This window comes from Pempheris klunzingeri, chromosome 21, assembly GCF_042242105.1.
Source record: "Pempheris klunzingeri isolate RE-2024b chromosome 21, fPemKlu1.hap1, whole genome shotgun sequence".
NCBI classification, from domain to species: domain Eukaryota; kingdom Metazoa; phylum Chordata; class Actinopteri; order Acropomatiformes; family Pempheridae; genus Pempheris; species Pempheris klunzingeri.
In genome coordinates this window covers 6,106,606-6,125,830 of record NC_092032.1, presented here as the reverse complement: position 1 = coordinate 6,125,830, position 19,225 = coordinate 6,106,606, and the positions used below count along the sequence as shown (strand labels likewise).

General features: G+C 41.1%; 2 protein-coding genes across 5 annotated transcripts; both read left to right on the top strand.

Annotated features, from left to right (window-relative positions):
• The first annotated feature begins 376 nt into the window (after window positions 1-376).
• LOC139220736 (copine-3-like) lies at window positions 377-9,196 on the top strand. Of its 3 annotated transcripts, XM_070852564.1 has the most exons (17): window positions 377-519; window positions 1,387-1,583; window positions 1,800-1,979; window positions 2,079-2,153; window positions 2,229-2,300; window positions 2,732-2,812; window positions 2,975-3,064; window positions 4,349-4,447; window positions 4,576-4,662; window positions 4,878-4,937; window positions 5,025-5,158; window positions 5,631-5,685; window positions 5,804-5,855; window positions 6,225-6,358; window positions 6,831-7,067; window positions 7,173-7,287; window positions 7,903-8,031. In XM_070852564.1, exons 2-16 carry the CDS (start codon window positions 1,425-1,427, stop codon window positions 7,281-7,283), a joined length of 1,626 nt encoding a protein of 541 aa, XP_070708665.1. In that variant the 5' UTR covers window positions 377-519; window positions 1,387-1,424; the 3' UTR covers window positions 7,284-7,287; window positions 7,903-8,031. The 3 variants fall into 3 exon arrangements, with proteins under 3 accessions (XP_070708665.1, XP_070708663.1, XP_070708664.1); XM_070852562.1 differs by lacking the exon at window positions 7,173-7,287 and having other exon boundaries at window positions 7,903-9,196; XM_070852563.1 differs by lacking the exons at window positions 377-519; window positions 7,173-7,287 and adding an exon at window positions 536-633 and having other exon boundaries at window positions 7,903-9,196.
• Window positions 9,197-9,900: 704 nt separating this feature from the next.
• On the top strand, window positions 9,901-18,807 carry LOC139220739 (copine-3-like). 2 transcript variants are annotated; one of them, XM_070852567.1, is made up of 17 exons: window positions 9,901-9,981; window positions 10,522-10,659; window positions 11,084-11,263; window positions 11,631-11,705; window positions 11,799-11,870; window positions 11,989-12,069; window positions 13,583-13,672; window positions 14,520-14,618; window positions 14,814-14,900; window positions 15,039-15,098; window positions 15,235-15,368; window positions 15,494-15,548; window positions 15,651-15,702; window positions 15,833-15,966; window positions 16,277-16,513; window positions 16,820-16,920; window positions 17,435-17,553. In XM_070852567.1, exons 2-16 carry the CDS (start codon window positions 10,528-10,530, stop codon window positions 16,916-16,918), a joined length of 1,587 nt encoding a protein of 528 aa, XP_070708668.1. In that variant the 5' UTR covers window positions 9,901-9,981; window positions 10,522-10,527; the 3' UTR covers window positions 16,919-16,920; window positions 17,435-17,553. The 2 variants fall into 2 exon arrangements, with proteins under 2 accessions (XP_070708668.1, XP_070708667.1); XM_070852566.1 differs by lacking the exon at window positions 16,820-16,920 and having other exon boundaries at window positions 17,435-18,807.
• The last annotated feature ends 418 nt before the right edge of the window (window positions 18,808-19,225 follow it).

The following is a 19,225-nucleotide window of genomic DNA, read 5'->3' as shown; positions in this document are numbered from 1 at the left end:
TGATCTTCCCAAATCTGATGACACATTTTCAAAGAAGTCATTTATTACAGCAGGGACTAGAACAGGACCTCTCATACTCCTCTGTGGTGTGGCTAGTTTTGACTTCACGCTTGTTGGAAATTTCACATCATTCTTGCTCCTCTTACTTAAAAAGTCCGTTACCCAATAAAACCTTTTCCTCCAACACCCACTGCATGTAGCTCCACCAGAGCCCCTCCTCCTGGCAGCATTACCTTATTGACTGTTTCTGTTTCTGTCAGATTACACTGCAGCAGCTACTGCCCTCTTTTGCTTTCGTTACTTCATCCTCTACAACAATGGATCCAGATTACCCCCTTCTTTCCTAAATCGAGCAATCACATTCTGCCCCACCAAAATAACTCCTCAGTGTGTCTCATTTCCCACTTTTCTTATCTGACGGGTGTCCCTGTAAGAAGAAACGAGCCCACCGGACACCGCCCACCACGGAGCTAGCCCTCTCCCACTGCTGCTAGCACCAAAACACAGCTAGCTAACAAGGTAGGACACTTCAAGGGACGGCTCCTGCTCACGTTATGTCGTTTTCGCTGTCAAAATAAATATAAACGTAAAGCTTTTATCAGCTACAAGTTACGTACTCACGTGACTGAAATGGTAACGTTAACGTATTCGACTTTTCTTCGTATCACGTGACTGTTAGCTGACACTAGGTTAGGCGTTAACGTTAACTAATCAAGTTTACGTTAGCTAATCAAGTTAACATTAACTAGCTCAAACTAAAGAAAGTGAAGACTTTCTCTTCGCGTTATCTGCTTTAATAGAAACGACCGTAACGTTAACGTTTTAAAGGTGTCGCCGTAGTTACTAGTAACGTTAACGTGTTTCAACTCGGTCCGTTAGTTTTCGGTCCATTAACGTAACGTCAATTAATTTACGTTAACGTCAGTAAAGTCTCTATATAATGGACAGACGGCAGAAAACAACGCTTAAAGTTTTGCCGTAATTAAAGAGTATTAGCAGTGATTGTGATGGGAGCTGTAGCGTTAGTCTGTTGCGACACCGTCATCCACCGACAGCAGCAGCCTTATGGAAGAAAAATGGGATTTTAATTAATCTGATGTGGCGCTAAGTGAATCATGTGTTTGCCGAATTTACAAGACGACCATAATGAATCACATGATGTCTGTATATGAATTGTCTTCCTCACACTTTTTTTTTATATGAATAACAACATTTTAACAACAACATTACATGATTTTGGAATTCAGTTTGGCATGAATTCATTTTAGTTGTATCTCATATCTGCAGTCATAGCTCAGTCATGACTTGGCTGACTGCGGATGTGGTTTGTTAAATATTCCCCTCCATTTTTTTTAAAGGCTGTTTATCTGTGTTAATGTTTGTCAGTTCATGTGTGTGTGTGAGTGTGTGTGCTCCAGGCTGTGATGGCTGCAGTAGGAACCCCGGGCTCCAGGGCCGCTGACTGTGTGACCAAGGTGGCCATAAGCGTCTCCTGTGAGAATCTGCTGGATATGGATGCGTTTTCGAAGTCTGACCCTCTGTGTGTGCTCCTCATGAACAGCTCAGGGCCCCACTGGTGTGAGGTAAGTAGGTTAAAGGACCGCTGTGCTTCCACAAATCCAACCAGATTCACTGTGCTAAGGTGCAGGTATGATTCATACCCACCAGAGAACATGTACTGGAGCATTCACTGTTCACTCGCTGAAGTATCTCCAGCGTCGAGAGAGACTTTTAAAGTCAGATACTTCAGCTGTCACTTGCACAAAAGTCCTTGACTCTAAAACATGTGTCTTTGTTAGATTGGCCGGACAGAGAAAATCAAGAACTGCCTTAGCCCCAAATTTTCCAAGACTTTTGTCATTGACTACTACTTCGAGATGGTGCAGAAGCTGAGGTTTGAAGTGTACGACATTGACAGCGACAACTGCAGTCTGCAAGATGCTGACTTCCTGGGAGAACTGGAGTGCACCTTGGGACAGGTTAGGACCTCTTTGCTTACCACACAAAGCCATGTATCATCACATAATCCTCCTTTTTTTCCCCAGTGATAACTAAGATATCTCTGTTGTTCTGTCCAGATTGTGTCCTCGAGGAAACTCACGAGGCCGCTTGTCATGAAGGACAAGAGACCTGCAGGGAAAGGAACCATTACTGTGAGTTCATTCAGACTGGCAGTAACATTTGAAGCATTGAGGCTATTTGATTCTGATTGTACACGTGTTTTGTAGATGTGTGCCGAAGAAAGAACAGACAACAGGGTGGTGGAGTTTGAAGCTGCAGCCAGAAAACTGGATAAAAAGGTATAAACTACTGCTGTACATTTGAATTATGTTAAAGAAGTCAGAAATATTGATGCATTATAGATGATATACTGGAGTTGAAAATAAATAGAAATGTCACCTATTTACTGTAGATGACTTTTTATGATTTAATATGTTATTTTCATTACATAAACCACAACTACACATTAGAGCTCTTGTAAGGGCCACACCACATTCCAGCGGTGCTGACAACAGGTGAAAAATTGTTTTGAACTGTAACTGATTATCTCTGCCCCATGAATCCGTGGTGAAACTGCTGTTAACCATCTTATAATTTTGTCACATGCTAAGATGCCCCCTAATTACTGAGTAGTAATAAATAATTAGAGATAGATAGATAGAAATACTTTATTTATCCCTGAGGGGAAATATTTAACCCATTATCCCATTGTTCTCTTATTTATTTCTAGGATTTCTTTGGGAAGTCTGACCCTTTCCTGGAATTCTACAAGCAGACAGAGACCGGATGGCAGCTGGCTCACAGGACAGAGGTACAGATATACTCCTTGTGTACCATGCTGCCTGGTCCAAGTATTCTTGGACAGTGCATGGGCAAGTAAAGTCATAACTACAATGTGTGTTAGCGATATGACGTGTATACGGTGAATTCATTTCAACTGTCAAAGTGTGTTTTAATGTGTGCTGTCATGTAGGTGGTGAAAAACAACCTAAACCCGATATGGAGACCATTCCGAATTCCTCTGCAGTCACTCTGCGGAGGTGATGTGGAGAAATCCATAAAGGTACACACACACATTGACATTGTGATTGGAGGCATAGCAGTCTTTTTCTACTGTATGTCTCAAATACTAGATCCAAATCAAAGTTACAGCTGGTTTCATACATTAATTAAGACATTAACATTCATTTTTTTAGACCAGCTGCAGTGGAAATCAGACTTAACCTTTTTTACTGAACATCAGCAACCTAAAACAAACATTTCTTATCATTTTCATGTTGCCACAATGGGAATCCTGCTTATGTTTTGGCGATGGTGATGATCTTGTGCTTATCTAAGGCTCTGATAATCTAGGATGTATCTAGTTTTCCTAATCTAGTTTGGTAATAAGAGAAATGTGTATCAGCAGTTAGTTTATGTGTGCTGTTTTTTTTTTGTTTGTTTGTTTCCACCCTCTAAACCCCTAAAAGCACACTTGTCAGGAAGAGATGTTTTCCAGTCAACAGTGCAAGTGAGTGTGCTGCCCCCACTGTGCTCTACTCGTGAAGGATGCAGTCTGTGACAGGACCGGCCAACGTCCTGGACGCATCTACATCTATCTTAAAGGAATATGTTAAAGAAAAATTAGGAGTTTGGCGCATTGGTTTACTTACCTGGTAATCTTTAAAGCATTACGCGTCCCCTGTTGATCTTTGGCTTCCAGAGCTTCATGTCAACATGAAGCTAATTACGGCACAAAGTACAATGCAAAAAAAAAAAAGTCATGTTTACAGAGGAGATGAAGCTTATGATAACAGAAAATAACTACCTTCTTTTCTGTCAATGGCAGTGGCCTACTATCCTTCAGCATATTAATTATTTAAATGACCTATTACATTGTGTATCTACAGGTAAGTTAACCAATGGGATAATCTCCCGTAAAGTAGACGCTTTCCGTTAAGATGGATCCCTTTTTTAGTCATCCATGAGTGCTCGCCCATCTTGTAGACCGACTGAAGCATCACACAGTTTGTCTCATCTGTAGTGGTTGCCCCATGCTGTGTCCAGACCTCTTTGTCCTTTGTCTGTTTTCTCAACACTTGAAGGTACTTCAAGGTACTATGTGTATGTTGCACTACAGGAGGTGGTGGGAGCTTTCCCATTCTGTTAAACAATCAGAAGGCGTGCGTATGTGTGTGTGTTGTTATTAGATTTTTCTCTGTCAGGGTGTCCCCTTACATTTGAGGCTTCAACCCTAAAGCATGCTTTTGTTTCATCTGCTTTGTTTTTCAAACACATAAGATGGTTTATAAGTTGAATGCAACATGATTTTTAGCTGACGGGACTTGCGTGATTCTGTGTTTCCCAGGTGGATTGTTATGACTACAACAGCAGCGGATCTCATGACTTTATTGGATGCTTTGAAACCACACTCGCCCAAATACAGCAGGCGTCACAAGCGTACGCAGTGAGTTCTCTCTCTCTCTCTCTCTCTCTCTCTCTCTCTCTCTCTCTGTTTGTCAGTTTTGGCATTTTCCTGAACAGATAATGAAATACGACACGGATTTCTGACACTTGTGTTGGTGCTGCTCCCAGGCCGAGTTTCAGTGCATCAACAATAAGAAGTTACAGAAGAAGAAAGGATACAAAAACTCTGGTGTTATCATTATAAAAAAGTGCAAGGTACTGTGGTTTTTATTCTTTTTTTCTTTATGAATGCTTTCTTAGTTAAATATTTGCATATTCCACCAAGTTGCAAGGCATCTAAAACATTCTATACAGATGTGTGTAATATATTTTTCTATCATGCTGCATGCTGTAACTTAGATAGTAAAGGTAAGTGGACACCACCTCAGTGCAGTACCTCAGCATCTATGTTGTTTTATTCCTTTTATCAGATAGTGAAGGAGTATACTTTTCTGGATTACATAATGGGCGGCTGTCAGATTAACTTCACCGTGAGTACCACAACTTCCGTTCATTGTGATCCATCAGAGCATTATCTGGTTTGATATCATTTATATTTGTGTGTCCCGCCGGGCCAGATTGCCATTGATTTCACAGGCTCCAATGGGGATCCCAGGACCCCTCAGTCCCTCCATTACATCAACCCTCAGGGCTATAATGAATACCTGGCAGCTATCTGGGCAGTCGGTAATGTCATCCAGGACTATGACAGGTAAATAGACGGTTATACAGAAACGTATTATGTTGGTAGACAAAGTAGGAAAAAAAAATCCACAATCAATCCCTGCAGTGGTTAGCACTGTCGCCTCACAGCAACAAGGTTCCAGGTTGAAATCCGCTGGCTGGCATGTTTGTGTTTTTAGCCTGGAACCTTTCTGTGTGGACTTTGCATGTTCTCCCTGTGGGCTGCGTGGGTTCTCTCTGGGTACTCCGGCTCCCTCCCACAGCCCAAAGACGTGCAGGTTAATTGGTGACTCTAAATTGCCCGTAGGTGTGAGCGTGAATGTGCTGTCATGTCTGAATGAAGACGTAAGGAACATTAATGTAAAAGTTAATGATGACGGATTGAAAAAGCCATCATTTTAACAGATGGGTGAAGCCAGTAATGTTACATATTCTGCTCTAATTCTTTTCTATATGTAAACTTACCTGGACATCTGTCTTGTTTCACTTCCTTCCTGTAGTGACAAGATGTTCCCTGCCTTTGGATTTGGAGCCCAGATCCCTCCTGCAATGCAGGTGAGTGTTTGTCATATTTGTACAGTACAGACTTGTAATGATTACACTCTCCAATAGGTGACAGTCTTGGATGGATGTAACTTGAATCAGTCACATTAATAGTTATTTGTGTTTGCAGGTCTGCCACGAGTTTCCCATCAACTTCAACCCATCCAATCCGTTCTGCGCAGGTAATAATAGACTGAAGCTAACAGAGATTAATGGATTCATTTGTCATTGACCGATCAGGCATTCAGCTCATTTATCAAGCAAAAACAGGTTTATAGCATCTTTCTGTTTTACATTGTTGTGGATAGAATAAATAGTTTATTGATAATCAATTAAAAAAATAGTAAAAATAACATGATAATAACTATTTGAACATTTCATCAGACATTTGAGTTACTCTGCAGTTTGTCCTTTGGCCCATAAACTGATCATCATGTTGCAGCGTGCTGCCTGTTTCCAATCATACTGAGCTACATTGAAATATGTATAAAATGATACTCAACATATCCCGTAAGAGTCAGTACCATGTCTGTGTTTTTGTATTTTTTTAGGTATAGAGGGCGTGGTCCAAGCCTACCAGCAGTGTCTGCCCCAGGTGAAGCTTTACGGGCCAACAAACTTTTCCCCAATCATCAACCACGTCGCCCATTTCGGCAGGCAAGCCCTAGAGCAGCCAACGGCCTCTGTGAGTCACCAGAAATCTAAAAAGTAGTAAAAATATCATCATTTCTTAAATGCACACTCGCACGCCTCACAGAGCAGATGCGCTTCCATTTTATCAAATCTACACGGAAGATGCGGTCAACAGAACACAAACGCGTCGCTCACGTCTCATTCATGTCTCGCTTCCTATGTGGATCCCCAATAATTCTTAACGCCTGATTTTCACAATGGATCAGGATGATTTGATAATGGCGTGATCCTGAGCATCAGGACTTCTAGGATAATACCACAGTGGTTGGCTGTTCAGACTGTTTTCAGATGCCAGGCTCATAGTTATTAGGTTTGTATCCCCAGGAGAAGTGCTACACTGAGTTCTTGACAATAGCTGGATATATGTGAACCCTTTGATTTTAGGCCTAATTAACTCAAACGTGGTCACACTGCTGTGACTCACCTTCTGATCCCCTGCCTCTGTTGTTGATGTCCTCCTAAAGCAATACTTTGTTCTGCTGATCATCACTGACGGAGTGATCACAGACATGGATGAGACACGCAGTGCCATCGTCAACGCCTCTCGTCTGCCCATGTCGATCATCATCGTTGGAGTAGGGGGGGCCGACTTCAGTGCCATGGAGTTCCTGGATGGGGACGATGGAATCCTACGCTCTGCTACAGGCGAGGCCGCAATGCGAGATATCGTGCAGTTTGTGCCATTCAGACAGTTCCAAAATGTAAGTCACAGCACAAAGCAAAGTCTTTGTATCCATGCACCGCCTAATCATCTTTATAATCTTTGAATAATGCACACCTTTGAATGTCTGCACATCTTATTTCAGGCAGGCATTGCAGCCCTTGCGCAAAGCGTACTGGCAGAGTTGCCTGACCAAGTGGCCTCCTTCTTCAATTTATTTGAGCTGAAGCCCCCCAGCGAAACCAGTCCTTCCTAGAAATGTAGGAGTACCCCCAGTGACTCACTGACCCCATCCCCCTCTGTCCTCCTGCAATTTACATCTGCATGAGTCACAACCAAGTTAGCTTCAGTCAGCACCCTATTTCTTCCGGGTGGTGACTGGTTGGTGGCCAGAAAGTGAAAACTAATTTCCCACAATGTCAAAGTATTATTTTAATGCTTTATGGTCAGAATACAAATCCATGCTATTTGTATGTTGTGGAAAGATGACAAGCATGTTGACATAGGGTTGTGACTTATTGTTCCAGGATATTTAGCAGTTTCTTTTTTAAAATGTATATTATATATTAGATATATTAACTTTCTTTAAAGCTAAAGTCACTTTTTACTAGGCCTGTAACCATAGGAACGTTTGTAGTGTGCCTAACCCATTTACTAATCACACAAACACATAGAGTTATTGCCGTTGGCAGTACGACAGCTGTGAAACAGTAGAATGTTGCCCACATCACCAGCGTGCTGTTGGGTTGCAACAGACTTCAGGAAATATTCATAAACCTTTCAAATTGAGCTATGAATCAAATCCATGTCCATCCACCTGCCGTCTCCCTGTGTGTGTGTGTGTTTGTCACTCTGTCTCCATTTCTTCTCTTTAGTGTCCACAGGAAATGCTTGCTCAGAGTGTCCTGGCAGAAGTCCCAGGACAGGTGACAGGCTTCTTCAATGCAATGAGCTTGAGGCCGCCTCACGGCGACACGCCCGCCACTGACCTCTCAGCAAACGCACCCCCCCCAGATGTATCCTGAGGGCCGACTTCTCTCCTCAGTATGCCAACTCTAAGTGCCCAGACGCTCACTGTGTATTAGATGTCCCTTTCTCTATAAAGTGTATTACTAATAACCCAAGCACTTCTATTGCCATATTAGCATGCAGCATCCCGCCATGTTATGATTTGTAAATACCAATAGTAGAAAGCCATATTACACAGATATTCTCAAGCTTTTCCTTACATTTAAATGTATTTAATGTTTACATGTGACTGTATGTGACTCAAGTGCCAGGATTGTTAAGAATACAAGTCATTTCTTATTTTATTAATCTGCACAGCCTAAATCAGTAATTGAAACGAGTGTGAATTTACACAATATCTTTGTTTTTTTGTGGAAAAACTGAGGCAGCTAATATTCGTCATCTCATCAGTCTGTCAGATTGTCTGTCAGATTGTCCGCATGAAAGGGTCGGAGGACTTAATGTGCTCTCCACGTCACTGCTGATGTTCCCCTCAGTACCACATTTCAATGACCACTTGTCTGTTGCTTTGTCTCCTTTTTCTAAAGCTTTGGATGCACCAGGTACAATTCAGCCATGTTTACATAATGAATCCACGCAGAATGGATTAGTGAGTTTGTTTAAATGAATGCCTTTTGTAGATTTTAGACTACAGAAACAAATTATGTCGTGTCCTTGATGCAGTTTTGTACTTAAGTCAGTTCATTTTTATTGTGTTATTCTGTTCAATTGTGATTTCACATACTATTTGGTGCTTCCGTATGAGCGGTAAACAGAGAAACGCTAAGAACAACTATCATCAGTGACCACAAGCTTCCTTTGATAACACGCATGTCTTAAACGGAAGTTGTAAAACCTCTCACTGTACTGACTGTTAAGGAAATGAACACATTTCGCACAAGTGCGTATTTATAGAAAAGTTGTTTCCACTGATCACTGTGGTCTTGCCTTATGTAACATACTAAGTCCTGCACTTTGATTTTATTATTACTTTATGTTAATATCGTTTGCAATGCTGTAGAGAGAAAATCTGATGTAACCCACACAATTACCAGCTTCTACTTCAATATATGTCAAATTATTAGATCTTTAGATTCATTCAAGTTTTTTTTATGTTACTGCTACTGCCTTCATGCCATGACATTAAAGAAATACTACATGTGTTTTCACAAAGGAGTGATTCGTTCTCACAACCATTTTTATGCATTCTTGAAGTGTGTGTGTGCATCATAAAAGTCAGACCCAGTACATACATACATACATTCACTGCACTGTGACTGGCTGGTTAATGTACTAACCCTGATCGGGTTGTTTGATTCAGACCAGCTCAGGTTTTTTTTTTTTATCAGGGACTCTTCACTGAATGACATGCTATTTATATCAAACAAAATTATAATAAGAAAATATTAATTAATAACATTCATATATATTGATATTCATTGTCTATTGTAGCTTTAAAACTGAAATGAGTATATTTTACTGCATACTTTATTCTTATGCACATTTGTTACTCTTTAAAGAGTTATAGAATGAGATATATTTTCTATAATACTTTGAAATGGTTGTAAATAAAGTAAGAAGCACATGGGAAACGCTGCTTCACACAGTCTAACACATACCTCAATACCCACTCTTCCGGTGAGCACTTCAAAATAAAACCCAAAATAGGGCGGTGGGTGTAGAGGAAGTGGTTTGAGACCTGGTTGTTATCATGTTGTCGAAGTTTCGCTCTTGGTGGGTGTGACTGCGGCATGTTGAGGGCTGAACTCACAGACCGAGTCTGGTCAGAGCCCCCTGGCTGTGATTAGATCAAGCAGCCAAAACTCCACCTTCGGAAGGGCGGCTCCAGCCTGCTGAGTGGTAACTTCAAGCTCAACACCACCAGCTTCGCCTAACAACGCTATATTCCTCCTGTGAGTCCCGCAGCGCCTCGTATACTTTGAAATGTAAGTTTGGACTTGATTTAGCACCTAATTCTGTTACTTAATAACGCGGTAAAGCAGCTAAAGTGTGCTAGCGTAGCATTCATTAGCGCCGTTAGCCTGCTAGCGTTAGCCGCTGTGCTGTGCTGTAACGTACTGTACTGTTGAGCAGCAGCTTTTATCCCCGCCGCCTGGACTTCATTACTGCTGAACTCATGTTGTCACTGTTTCCATGAGACAGTTAATGCTTCAGCAGGTCGAGCCTGACTGAGGCTTTTGTGCAAATGTGTCAAGCTAACTGTTAACCAACGTTAAAGTCTATATCGGATGTAGTTGAGGCAGGTACAGCCGTCTAAAACAAACCCCTCGTCCGCCTCTATTAAACACGATTAACGCTTTAGTAGCATTAGTGCAACTGTTGTACCCAGAAATAACAAGTGTCCACCTTTCAGAGCCAACGCAGTTCCGTGTTGTACACAGTCAATAATGCGAAGCCTGAGTAATGCATTTAAATATGCTTGGTTTACACAGTAATGTTCCTCTCTGCCTCTGTTGTTTCTTCAGTCAGTCATGGCTGCTCAGTGTGTAACGAAGGTGGAGCTCACTGTGTCCTGTGACAATGTCCTGGATAAAGACATCGGCTCCAAGTCAGACCCCCTGTGTGTCTTGTTGATGAGCAGCGCTGATTCCCAGTGGTATGAGGTCAGTGGATCTGCCTTCATGTAACAGTATCAGAGAGTGTGCAGCAGTGATCTGATGTAAAGCTGCTTCAGTAACACACTGTAATTAGTCAGGATTGCAAAATAACATTTTATTTTGAAAGGCAAATGCGCCCCAAAGAAATCTCCCCTGCTCTGATTAAGAGATTATGCGGGGTATTTGAAATAATACAATTTACCAAGGCGTGGCATTTAGGTCACTGTTGCTCTTATGAGAGAAGCTCTTAAAGCTGTGTTAATCATTGACCCCCACTTGGGAAAAGTCCCTGTTGTGTAAAGAAACAGTCGCATCATATCCATTTCCTGTTCCCTCAGTGCATGTGTGCCAATTTAGTCTACTTTTTTACACTGGTGTTGTCGTTCACAGCAGTCCACTAAATGCAAAGCAATCCAACCTTTCCCAACAGGTGGGACGCACAGAGAAAGTCCAGAATTGCCTCAGCCCAAAATTTGCAAAAAAGTTTCTCATCGACTACTACTTCGAAGTGGTGCAGAAACTGCAGTTTGGGATTTATGACATTGACAACAAAACTATTGACCTAAGTGACGACGACTTCCTGGGACAACTGGAGTGCACCCTGGGCCAGGTAAGGCTTTCCTCTCTTCTCCTGGAGCAACATGACTCAGTGTTCACAATACATGTTCATACAAGGCCTACCTTAAGGTCCTAAAGCTGATAATAAAAAAAAAAAAAAAATCCACGATCTAGTCAGTCAGTCAGTCAGTCAGTCAGGTGTAATAATACACCGCTGTTACCACGTTAGAGATCAGAAACTGACATCCCTGATAAGCGGTTGCTATGTAGACTCTCTCTGTGTAATCTGACCCCAGATGTTGATTCTTATTTTCCTCGTAGTCTGGAGGCTGCTGTTTTGTGCAGATCCACTATTCTGCAGGATGAATAAGCTCATCCTGCTTTTTCTGCTGCTGCTTTTTTTTTTTACTCGCTTTTAGGTCGTGTCCAGTAAGAGACTGACCCGACCCCTTGTCTTAAAGAACAAGTCCCCTGCAGGAAAAGGGACCATCACAGTGAGTAGCAGAGAAATGCTTGTAGTGTTGTTTGGCTGTTTCTATTTTGCTGTGTAATTTTATGTTTTTTTTTCCCCCTCTATCCTGCTGTAGATCGTCGCAGAAGAGATAAAAGATAGCAGGGTGGTGAATTTTGAAGTAGAAGCAAGGAAACTAGATAACAAGGTATGGCTGTTGCTTTTTGAAATCTTAAATACTTTCATCCGTTTTTAGATATTCAGCTGCATCTTACTTATTGGTGTTTCTGTACTGTGTTGGGCTTCATTCCTTTATTCACTTACAGGATTTCTTTGGAAAGTCCGACCCTTACCTGGAATTCTACAAGCAGACAGAAATTGGATGGCAGCTGGCTCACAGGACAGAGGTAAACACTCATGCCAATCACAGTGCTGCTATTGGTTGTATAACAGCTATGGAAAGAGAGGGACAATTTATTGTAATATCAACCATCCATTTCTTTCTTGTCATAACTAAATGGTCCCCTTTTCCTAGACTGGAGTAATAAAATTGGTGGAGGACAGTACATTTCCATTTTGGCTTTCACTTGCAACTGTCTGTCTGAAAAGAGGAACTGAAAAGAGGTCCTAGTTGTGTTACACCACAGCCTTTGCATAAACATAAATGTGTAGGTCAAATCAAAAAAAAACTAGATTCTGTAACCCTCCTGTGCTTTCACCAAACAGCTGCACTGACATATCAGTGTGGCCAGTTAAGTTTTACGAGTGAATGTTAAAAAATGTTCTACTGAATGAGGAGGTAGACGGATCAGATTAATGGGTGTGACTGAATCAGAGAACTTAAATCTGTGGGTTTTACTACAGTTGACATCAGGAACTACTATTAGTAGAAGAAATAATAATGATTGCTATAAATGTGACCACCAGAGCTAAGAGTTATTTACAATGTATTAATTAAGTGTGTAGAATAATTTGATGTTGTTGATGCAGTGATGATGTGACCCTACATCGTGGGCTGCTGTATCATTTCTTTGGCATTAATCTGTATAATTTCTTTTCTTTGGCCAATGTTACCACTCAACTTAATAAGTATATCAAATTCAAGTGCTTGAAATAAGGATTACCAGTAGTGTGGTTTCTTATTAGGAAACAACACAGAATAGAGAATCTGCACGGAATTATTAAATATAACCTATTTTTTATTCTATGTGTATATGAAGCAAATACCATTGTCTGAGCTCACACGCTGCTCATTGATGTACCACAGGTTGAGGTGTTCTGTATTCAAGTATGCTTTTTGCGTCTCAAAGTGTGTAAGCAGTTTTTTAAAGCTGTCTTTATTAAGTTTGTAAGGAGTCGTGGATTTGTATTGATGATGATCCTTGTAATAGATCAGTCAAATGCACATATTTATTAAGTTAAAGTCTAACTGAAATGGAAATTTCATACCTGCGCAGTAAATCACTTGGCCTTATGCTGTGAGGAAAAAAAGTACTCAACAAAAAGGAGAAATGTAAATATTTTTTCCTTTCTTTCATTCAAGCGCCCCTTAATTAAATAACTGGAATATTTAATAATTAAAATTAAATTAGTTCTCTGTCTATGTAGATGGAGAACTTGTTTCCAGACAGCCAATATTTAACAATACTAGGCAGAGCAGACAGTTCCACTATGCCAGTGGCACTACAGGGGAAGTCATTCAAACACACACACGCCCCTCCAGCTGGCAGAAATGAGAAGGAACTGCTTTTTTCCTCTTCCTTTTTTAATCATGAATTCTTAAGATTAAATCTAAAATCATCTTGACACTATTTTTGTGTGATTTTAGTTGGACTTTTCTGAATCTGCTCAAGTTCCCTATAAATTTGTTCTTGAGGGAGTATTCTGCACTTGTATGATTTTCATTCACTTTGTCCTCAGGTGGTGAATAACAACTTGAATCCAACATGGAGACCCTTTCGAATCCCCGTGCAGTCTCTCTGTGGAGGAGACATGGAGAAACCTATAAAAGTACCTATAATTAATGTATAACTATGTATTTTAATGATAGAGACAAAGCACTGTCTTTCTTGACAGTGTAAATAGTTTTCAGAACAAAATGTTGTCCGCTCTCTCCGATATCTCCGAGCATCTTAACTGATTGGAGTGTTTTTAATGCTACCTTGATGATCTGTATTTGTCAGTGCATATGTCAGGAAGGAAGCTGTTTCCAACCGTACAGTCCAAGTGAGTTATCGAGTGCGTTACAGTGTTTGTCTTTTTCCATCTTCCCATCACTTAAATGGTGAAGTGTGTGAATGGAGTGGATCAGGGGAAAATACAAAACACCACCCCAGCAGGGTCTCTGGCCCTTCGAGTTTACTTCATCCAACTCGATCCTGTCATACAACACATTTGTCTGAAACTACATATTCTCTTCTTTGAGTCATTTTACTGCCAGCGTCTGTCTGGGACTCCAGTATTGATACTAGTTAGAGGAGTTGTGCTTTGAATCTCACTTTGCATGTTTTTGTTTGTTTGTTTGAGTTTTTGTCCAGGGTCACTTCACTCCGATTACATAAAACCGCTTGCTCCTTGTGATATGTGGTGACCCAGATAGTCACGTTTGTCGCCCAGTTCAATGGAGGAAAATGGAATTTTTAAGTTTAAGTTAGTCACTTTGGATGATACACTATCCAAATGATCTTGCAGTGAACACAATTCATAGAGACAGTTCCTTTAAACGTGGTTCACAGTGAGGTCTGCATTATGTTTTTTTACAGTTGGACTGAAGTGACCCATAAGTTGTATTTATGTTTTATGTGTGACATGTATAACAGTTTCCTGCCTAAATCACTGTGCTTTGACCTGTTTCCAGGTCGAGTGTTATGACTATGACAGCGATGGCTCACATGATCTTATTGGAACCTTTGAGACCACGTTGACACGCCTCCAAGAAGCATCACGCTCTTCTCCGGTATGAGAGTGTGTGTGTGTGTTTACATTGTTTGGATGCCAAGCTTTAGGCTGCTCTTTCTACTTTCATTTTGTGTTGTTGTCATTAAATGTGGTTTTGGTGATAGCCAGGCACTAACTAGTACCAAATAACTTTCCAACATACTACTTTAGTCTTAATGGTTTTCTGGCTTTTTTTTGTTTGTTTTGTCCTCAGGCCGAGTTTGAATGCATCAACAGTAAAAAGAAACAGAAGAAGAAAGGCTACAAAAACTCTGGTGTTGTGAGTGTGAAGCTGTGCCAGGTAAACTACTGTCTTTGGTCTTTTTGCCTGTTGAATGTGTTCACGTGTGTGATTAATGATTAGACTTCAGTAGCAGTATGGATTTGAGATAAAATGTTCTCCAATGCGCTTCTATAAAACAGATGATGTATCTTTTAGGTGGTGAAGGAGTACACCTTCCTGGATTATATAATGGGAGGCTGTCAAATCAACTTCACTGTAAGTTTTGGCTTCTCTACTAATGCCTGTTTCTATACATTTGTATTTTTGGGTCACCAATAAGGCTCCTGATATGTGCTTCTGCTATTTCCATGCATTACCTGCGTGCCTGCCGACTCCCTGAATGTTTTGGAAGGTGGCTATTGACTTCACAGGCTCCAACGGGGATCCCAGGTCTCCTCAGTCTCTGCATTACATCAGTCCTCAGGGTGTTAACGAGTACCTCACAGCTATCTGGTCTGTTGGCAACGTCATCCAGGACTATGACAGGCATGTATGACACATTAAACACGGTCTGGTGCATATGCAATGATATCATTTGTGCAAACTGGTGCTCACTTCCAAATTGTTGAAGAAATACCACATCACCAAAATTGTTTTTTCCTCTTGTGTAGCGACAAGATGTTTCCTGCCTTTGGCTTTGGAGCCCAGATCCCCCCCACATGGCAGGTAAGGCTTTCATTTAAATGTGAAGCTGCAAATGCGTGCAAACATATGGGTGCACTTTGAATCGAGACATTATATGTGATGGAATTGTGTTTTCCTTAACAGGTTTCCCATGAGTTTCCTCTCAGTTTCGACCCATCAAATCCATTTTGTGCAGGTATGTTTACAAATCATTGCACCGTAGACCCATATAGACAGACTGAAACAGATATTATTGTCCAGAGGAACATACAGCAGTGCTCAGTCGGCAGTGTGTTAATAGTGTGATCCCTACTGTGTGTGCATAGGCATTGAAGGTGTGGTGGAAGCCTACAGGGTGTGTCTGCCTCAGGTCAAACTCTACGGTCCCACCAACTTCTCCCCCATCATCAACCATGTAGCCTGCTTTGCTAAGCAAGCCCTCCAGCAGACCACTGCCTCAGTGAGTATTTGTCTGTTTGGCAATCACCACTAATATGACTGTAGGTTTCTCCATCCATCCGTTCATTCCAAAGGATGGTTGTTTGTCCTGTGTAAAAAAAAAAAAAAGTCACACTGCTGTGACTCACCTGCTTGCTCTAATGTGGTTCATTGCTCTACTTGCAGGTGAATAAGACATTTTGGCAGCAGCTGGATATAAATAAACCTTAAATGAAAAGGAGGAGGGAAATTAACAAGCACTTTGGGATTTGATCTGAACTTCCTAACAGTTTAACTGATCCCCTGCCTCTGTTGTTGATGTCCTCCTAAAGCAATACTTTGTTCTGCTGATCATCACTGACGGAGTGATCACAGACATGGATGAGACACGCAGTGCCATCGTCAACGCCTCTCGTCTGCCCATGTCGATCATCATCATTGGAGTAGGGGGGGCCGACTTCAGTGCCATGGAGTTCCTGGATGGGGACGATGGATGTCTGCGCTCTCAGAAGGGCGAGACCGCCATGCGAGACATTGTGCAGTTTGTGCCATTCAGACAGTTCCAAAATGTAAGTCACAGTTAAAACATTACTTTAGTCATTGCTTATGCTGCTGTATGGGAGATGTGGATGGTGATTTCAGTTTATTTTGTTCCAGTAGTGATTCTGTTGCTATAAAACTGCATGTCAAGCTTTTTTTCTAAGCATTTCACTGCATAATTTTTTGCTTTAACTGGCTTCAAAATAGCATGTCAGCAGACAGTGTTGTAGTGTCCCCATCCATTTGCAGTATACATGCCCACACACAGGGATTCCCAGGCCTTCAACCCACTTCTTACTTAGATTACCTGTTGTTGTGTATTTATCTCTTTTCAGGCTCTTACCCAGAGCGTATTGGCAGAGTTACCTCAGCAAGTGGCCTCCTTCTTCACTTTATACAAACTGAAGCCTCCCCGCGAACCCAATCCTTCATAGGGGTACCCCAGATATTTAAGTCATAACCCCCACCTCCGTCCCAGCCTCTGCATTGACTATATGAATAACTGCCTCATTGAATCACTGCATGAATCATCGCATGTAGAGATTGCTATTGTCTTTTTCTCTTTCTCCGATCTCTTCCTTAAGTTTTCCAGTTCTGATATCAGAAGCATATTCCTCTTTACATTAGAGGGAAAACTCCTCCCAAGATCATAAAAGTAAAGCAAGTGGTGATAGAATTTTCAGCTTTCAGCTAAATTATTTTACAAATTTTAGTTGACATCTAGCCAAATGGAGACATGAAGAAAACATAATGTGAGTACATTTGCAGCACAGCTACATTAACAGGATGGAATGTCTTCATCTGCATGACTTTTTACTTCCCGCTCGCGCTCCCTTCATTTAATTGAATCAGTGGCAACAAAGATCCCCGTCAGGAATCATGTCAAAAGTGTAGATTTGTTCTTCTCCTCGCTGTTTTGCACTCGTTTAACTTGTTCTTTCGCACTTCAGGCGCCCCGAGAAGCACTGGCAAAGAGTGTGTTAGCAGAAGTACCAAGTCAGCTGGTGGACTTTTTCAAAACCATGAAGTTGAGTCCAGTTCAATCCAATCCGGCTCCAAACCCTGCAGGGACCGTCTGATGCCACGAGGAAGAAACCAGCCACATAGCAGCTTCATCTCATTGCACAAATGGACAAGCGTCCACTTTCCTAACTCTTTCCTAACTGTAACGGTAAGCCTTTTTATTTCACCAACATCAACGAAATATGCAGCTTAGCCTGAGACCGGCACTCCAACTGCACACAATCCATCGTACGCAAGCACGCCACTTTATTGACCGACCTGCATCCTGTGTCAAAGCAGATCTTATGTGTTGTTAGATATTAACGTCCACGTGTGCTCATTTTAGCTGTTATTTGGTGCTACTGCAACATAATCATTCCTTTTTTGGTTTAAAGTTGACTTACAGGGAATCGCACTCTTTTTATAATAGCTGAAAAAAGTATTCAAGATGCAGCACAAGGATGCAAGCATTCATTGTTTCTGTAGCAGCACTCAAACATACATAATCAAAGATATGCAAAATTATATTTTTATGCTGTTTTTTTTTTTTTATGCGAGTGCAGTTCATTTTTATGACTTGTTTGATGGCTCAGAGAAATAGCTGCAGCACCACTAGTAAAATAATTATGTACATGTTGACAAGTAGCTTTGTGCTTCTGGCACATGTATGTGCATGAATAGCTAGTGTTGCACATGCTGCCTATGCACTTCTATTATACCGCCATGTTCTTCTAAGAATTTGCTAGGTTGCGAAAATGCCAAACCATATGTGTGTTCTAAAGGCCTGTAAACCCAGAGCTATGTATACCTTCAAGTATTGATTTGAAATCTTGTCATACTTATACTCATACCAATTAGTCTCATTATATATTTGTTTGTATTGTGTCTCATCACTCAGTAAGTGTACTGTGCTCTACCATTGTGCCAGTTACGTTTGGTTACTTTGCCTTCCTTATAGATTGGTGGGGCAGTTCCCTTGACAAATACCAACAAGACCCAGACAGAGGATTGCCAAAGATATTACCAAGATATGGGAACTTTTAGATTTAGTCCAGGTTTTATTTTATTGAAACTGGCCCCTGACTCATATATACATGCTGTTCCCGTAGAAACTAGATACAGTAGTGTTTACTGGCATTTGACTTTTTCCGTTGTGATATGTTTAATTGTCTTTATATAGTACAATGAAAGCCATACATGTCTGATGTATCCTGTCATGTACCAGCTGTAGCGCTTTAACTGAAATGGGTAATTTGCCTTAGTGTTAATGTACAGAAAGTGTATCAGGCTCACTAATAAAGACCCTCCTATTCAATACAAATCCAACGTAGCACTTATTGAACAACATTTAAAGCAGTTTTACAGTCGTTGACACATTACACGCTGTGTATGTAACTTTGGTAATGGTTGTTGCATGATGGGAGGTTGTAAAAAGCTGTTAATACTGCAGTGACCTAATGGCTGTAAGTGGAACAAATGTGTGAGGCATGCCCTAATAATTTCCTCAAAGGTAAAATGCAGGCTTTTACTGCCACCTACTGGACTGCCAAGTCAAAAACAGCACTTTGTGCCATCTGTTCGACCAAATCATTACTGAATGAGGTGATACTGTGTAGAATTCATGATAAAACTAGACATTACCTGGGATATTATGGTCCTATCAATTGATACAGCTCATGTTTATCTTTCCTTGGTCTGAAAGGCTGCAACTTAGACTCAACCCAGACTCAAATGTGACT

Excerpts from the sequence above, each read along its gene's own strand:
- LOC139220736 (XM_070852562.1), top strand. The coding sequence starts at position 1,425 with ATGGCTGCAGTAGGAACCCCGGGCTCCAGGGCCGCTGACTGTGTGACC. Across the intron at positions 1,980-2,078 it reads TGGAGTGCACCTTGGGACAG|ATTGTGTCCTCGAGGAAACT; the intron begins GTTAGGACCTCT and ends TGTTCTGTCCAG. Across the intron at positions 7,068-7,902 it reads CATTCAGACAGTTCCAAAAT|TGTCCACAGGAAATGCTTGC; the intron begins GTAAGTCACAGC and ends TCTTCTCTTTAG.
- LOC139220739 (XM_070852566.1), top strand. The coding sequence starts at position 10,528 with ATGGCTGCTCAGTGTGTAACGAAGGTGGAGCTCACTGTGTCCTGTGAC. Across the intron at positions 13,673-14,519 it reads ACATGGAGAAACCTATAAAA|GTCGAGTGTTATGACTATGA; the intron begins GTACCTATAATT and ends ACCTGTTTCCAG. Across the intron at positions 15,703-15,832 it reads ATCAAATCCATTTTGTGCAG|GCATTGAAGGTGTGGTGGAA; the intron begins GTATGTTTACAA and ends GTGTGTGCATAG.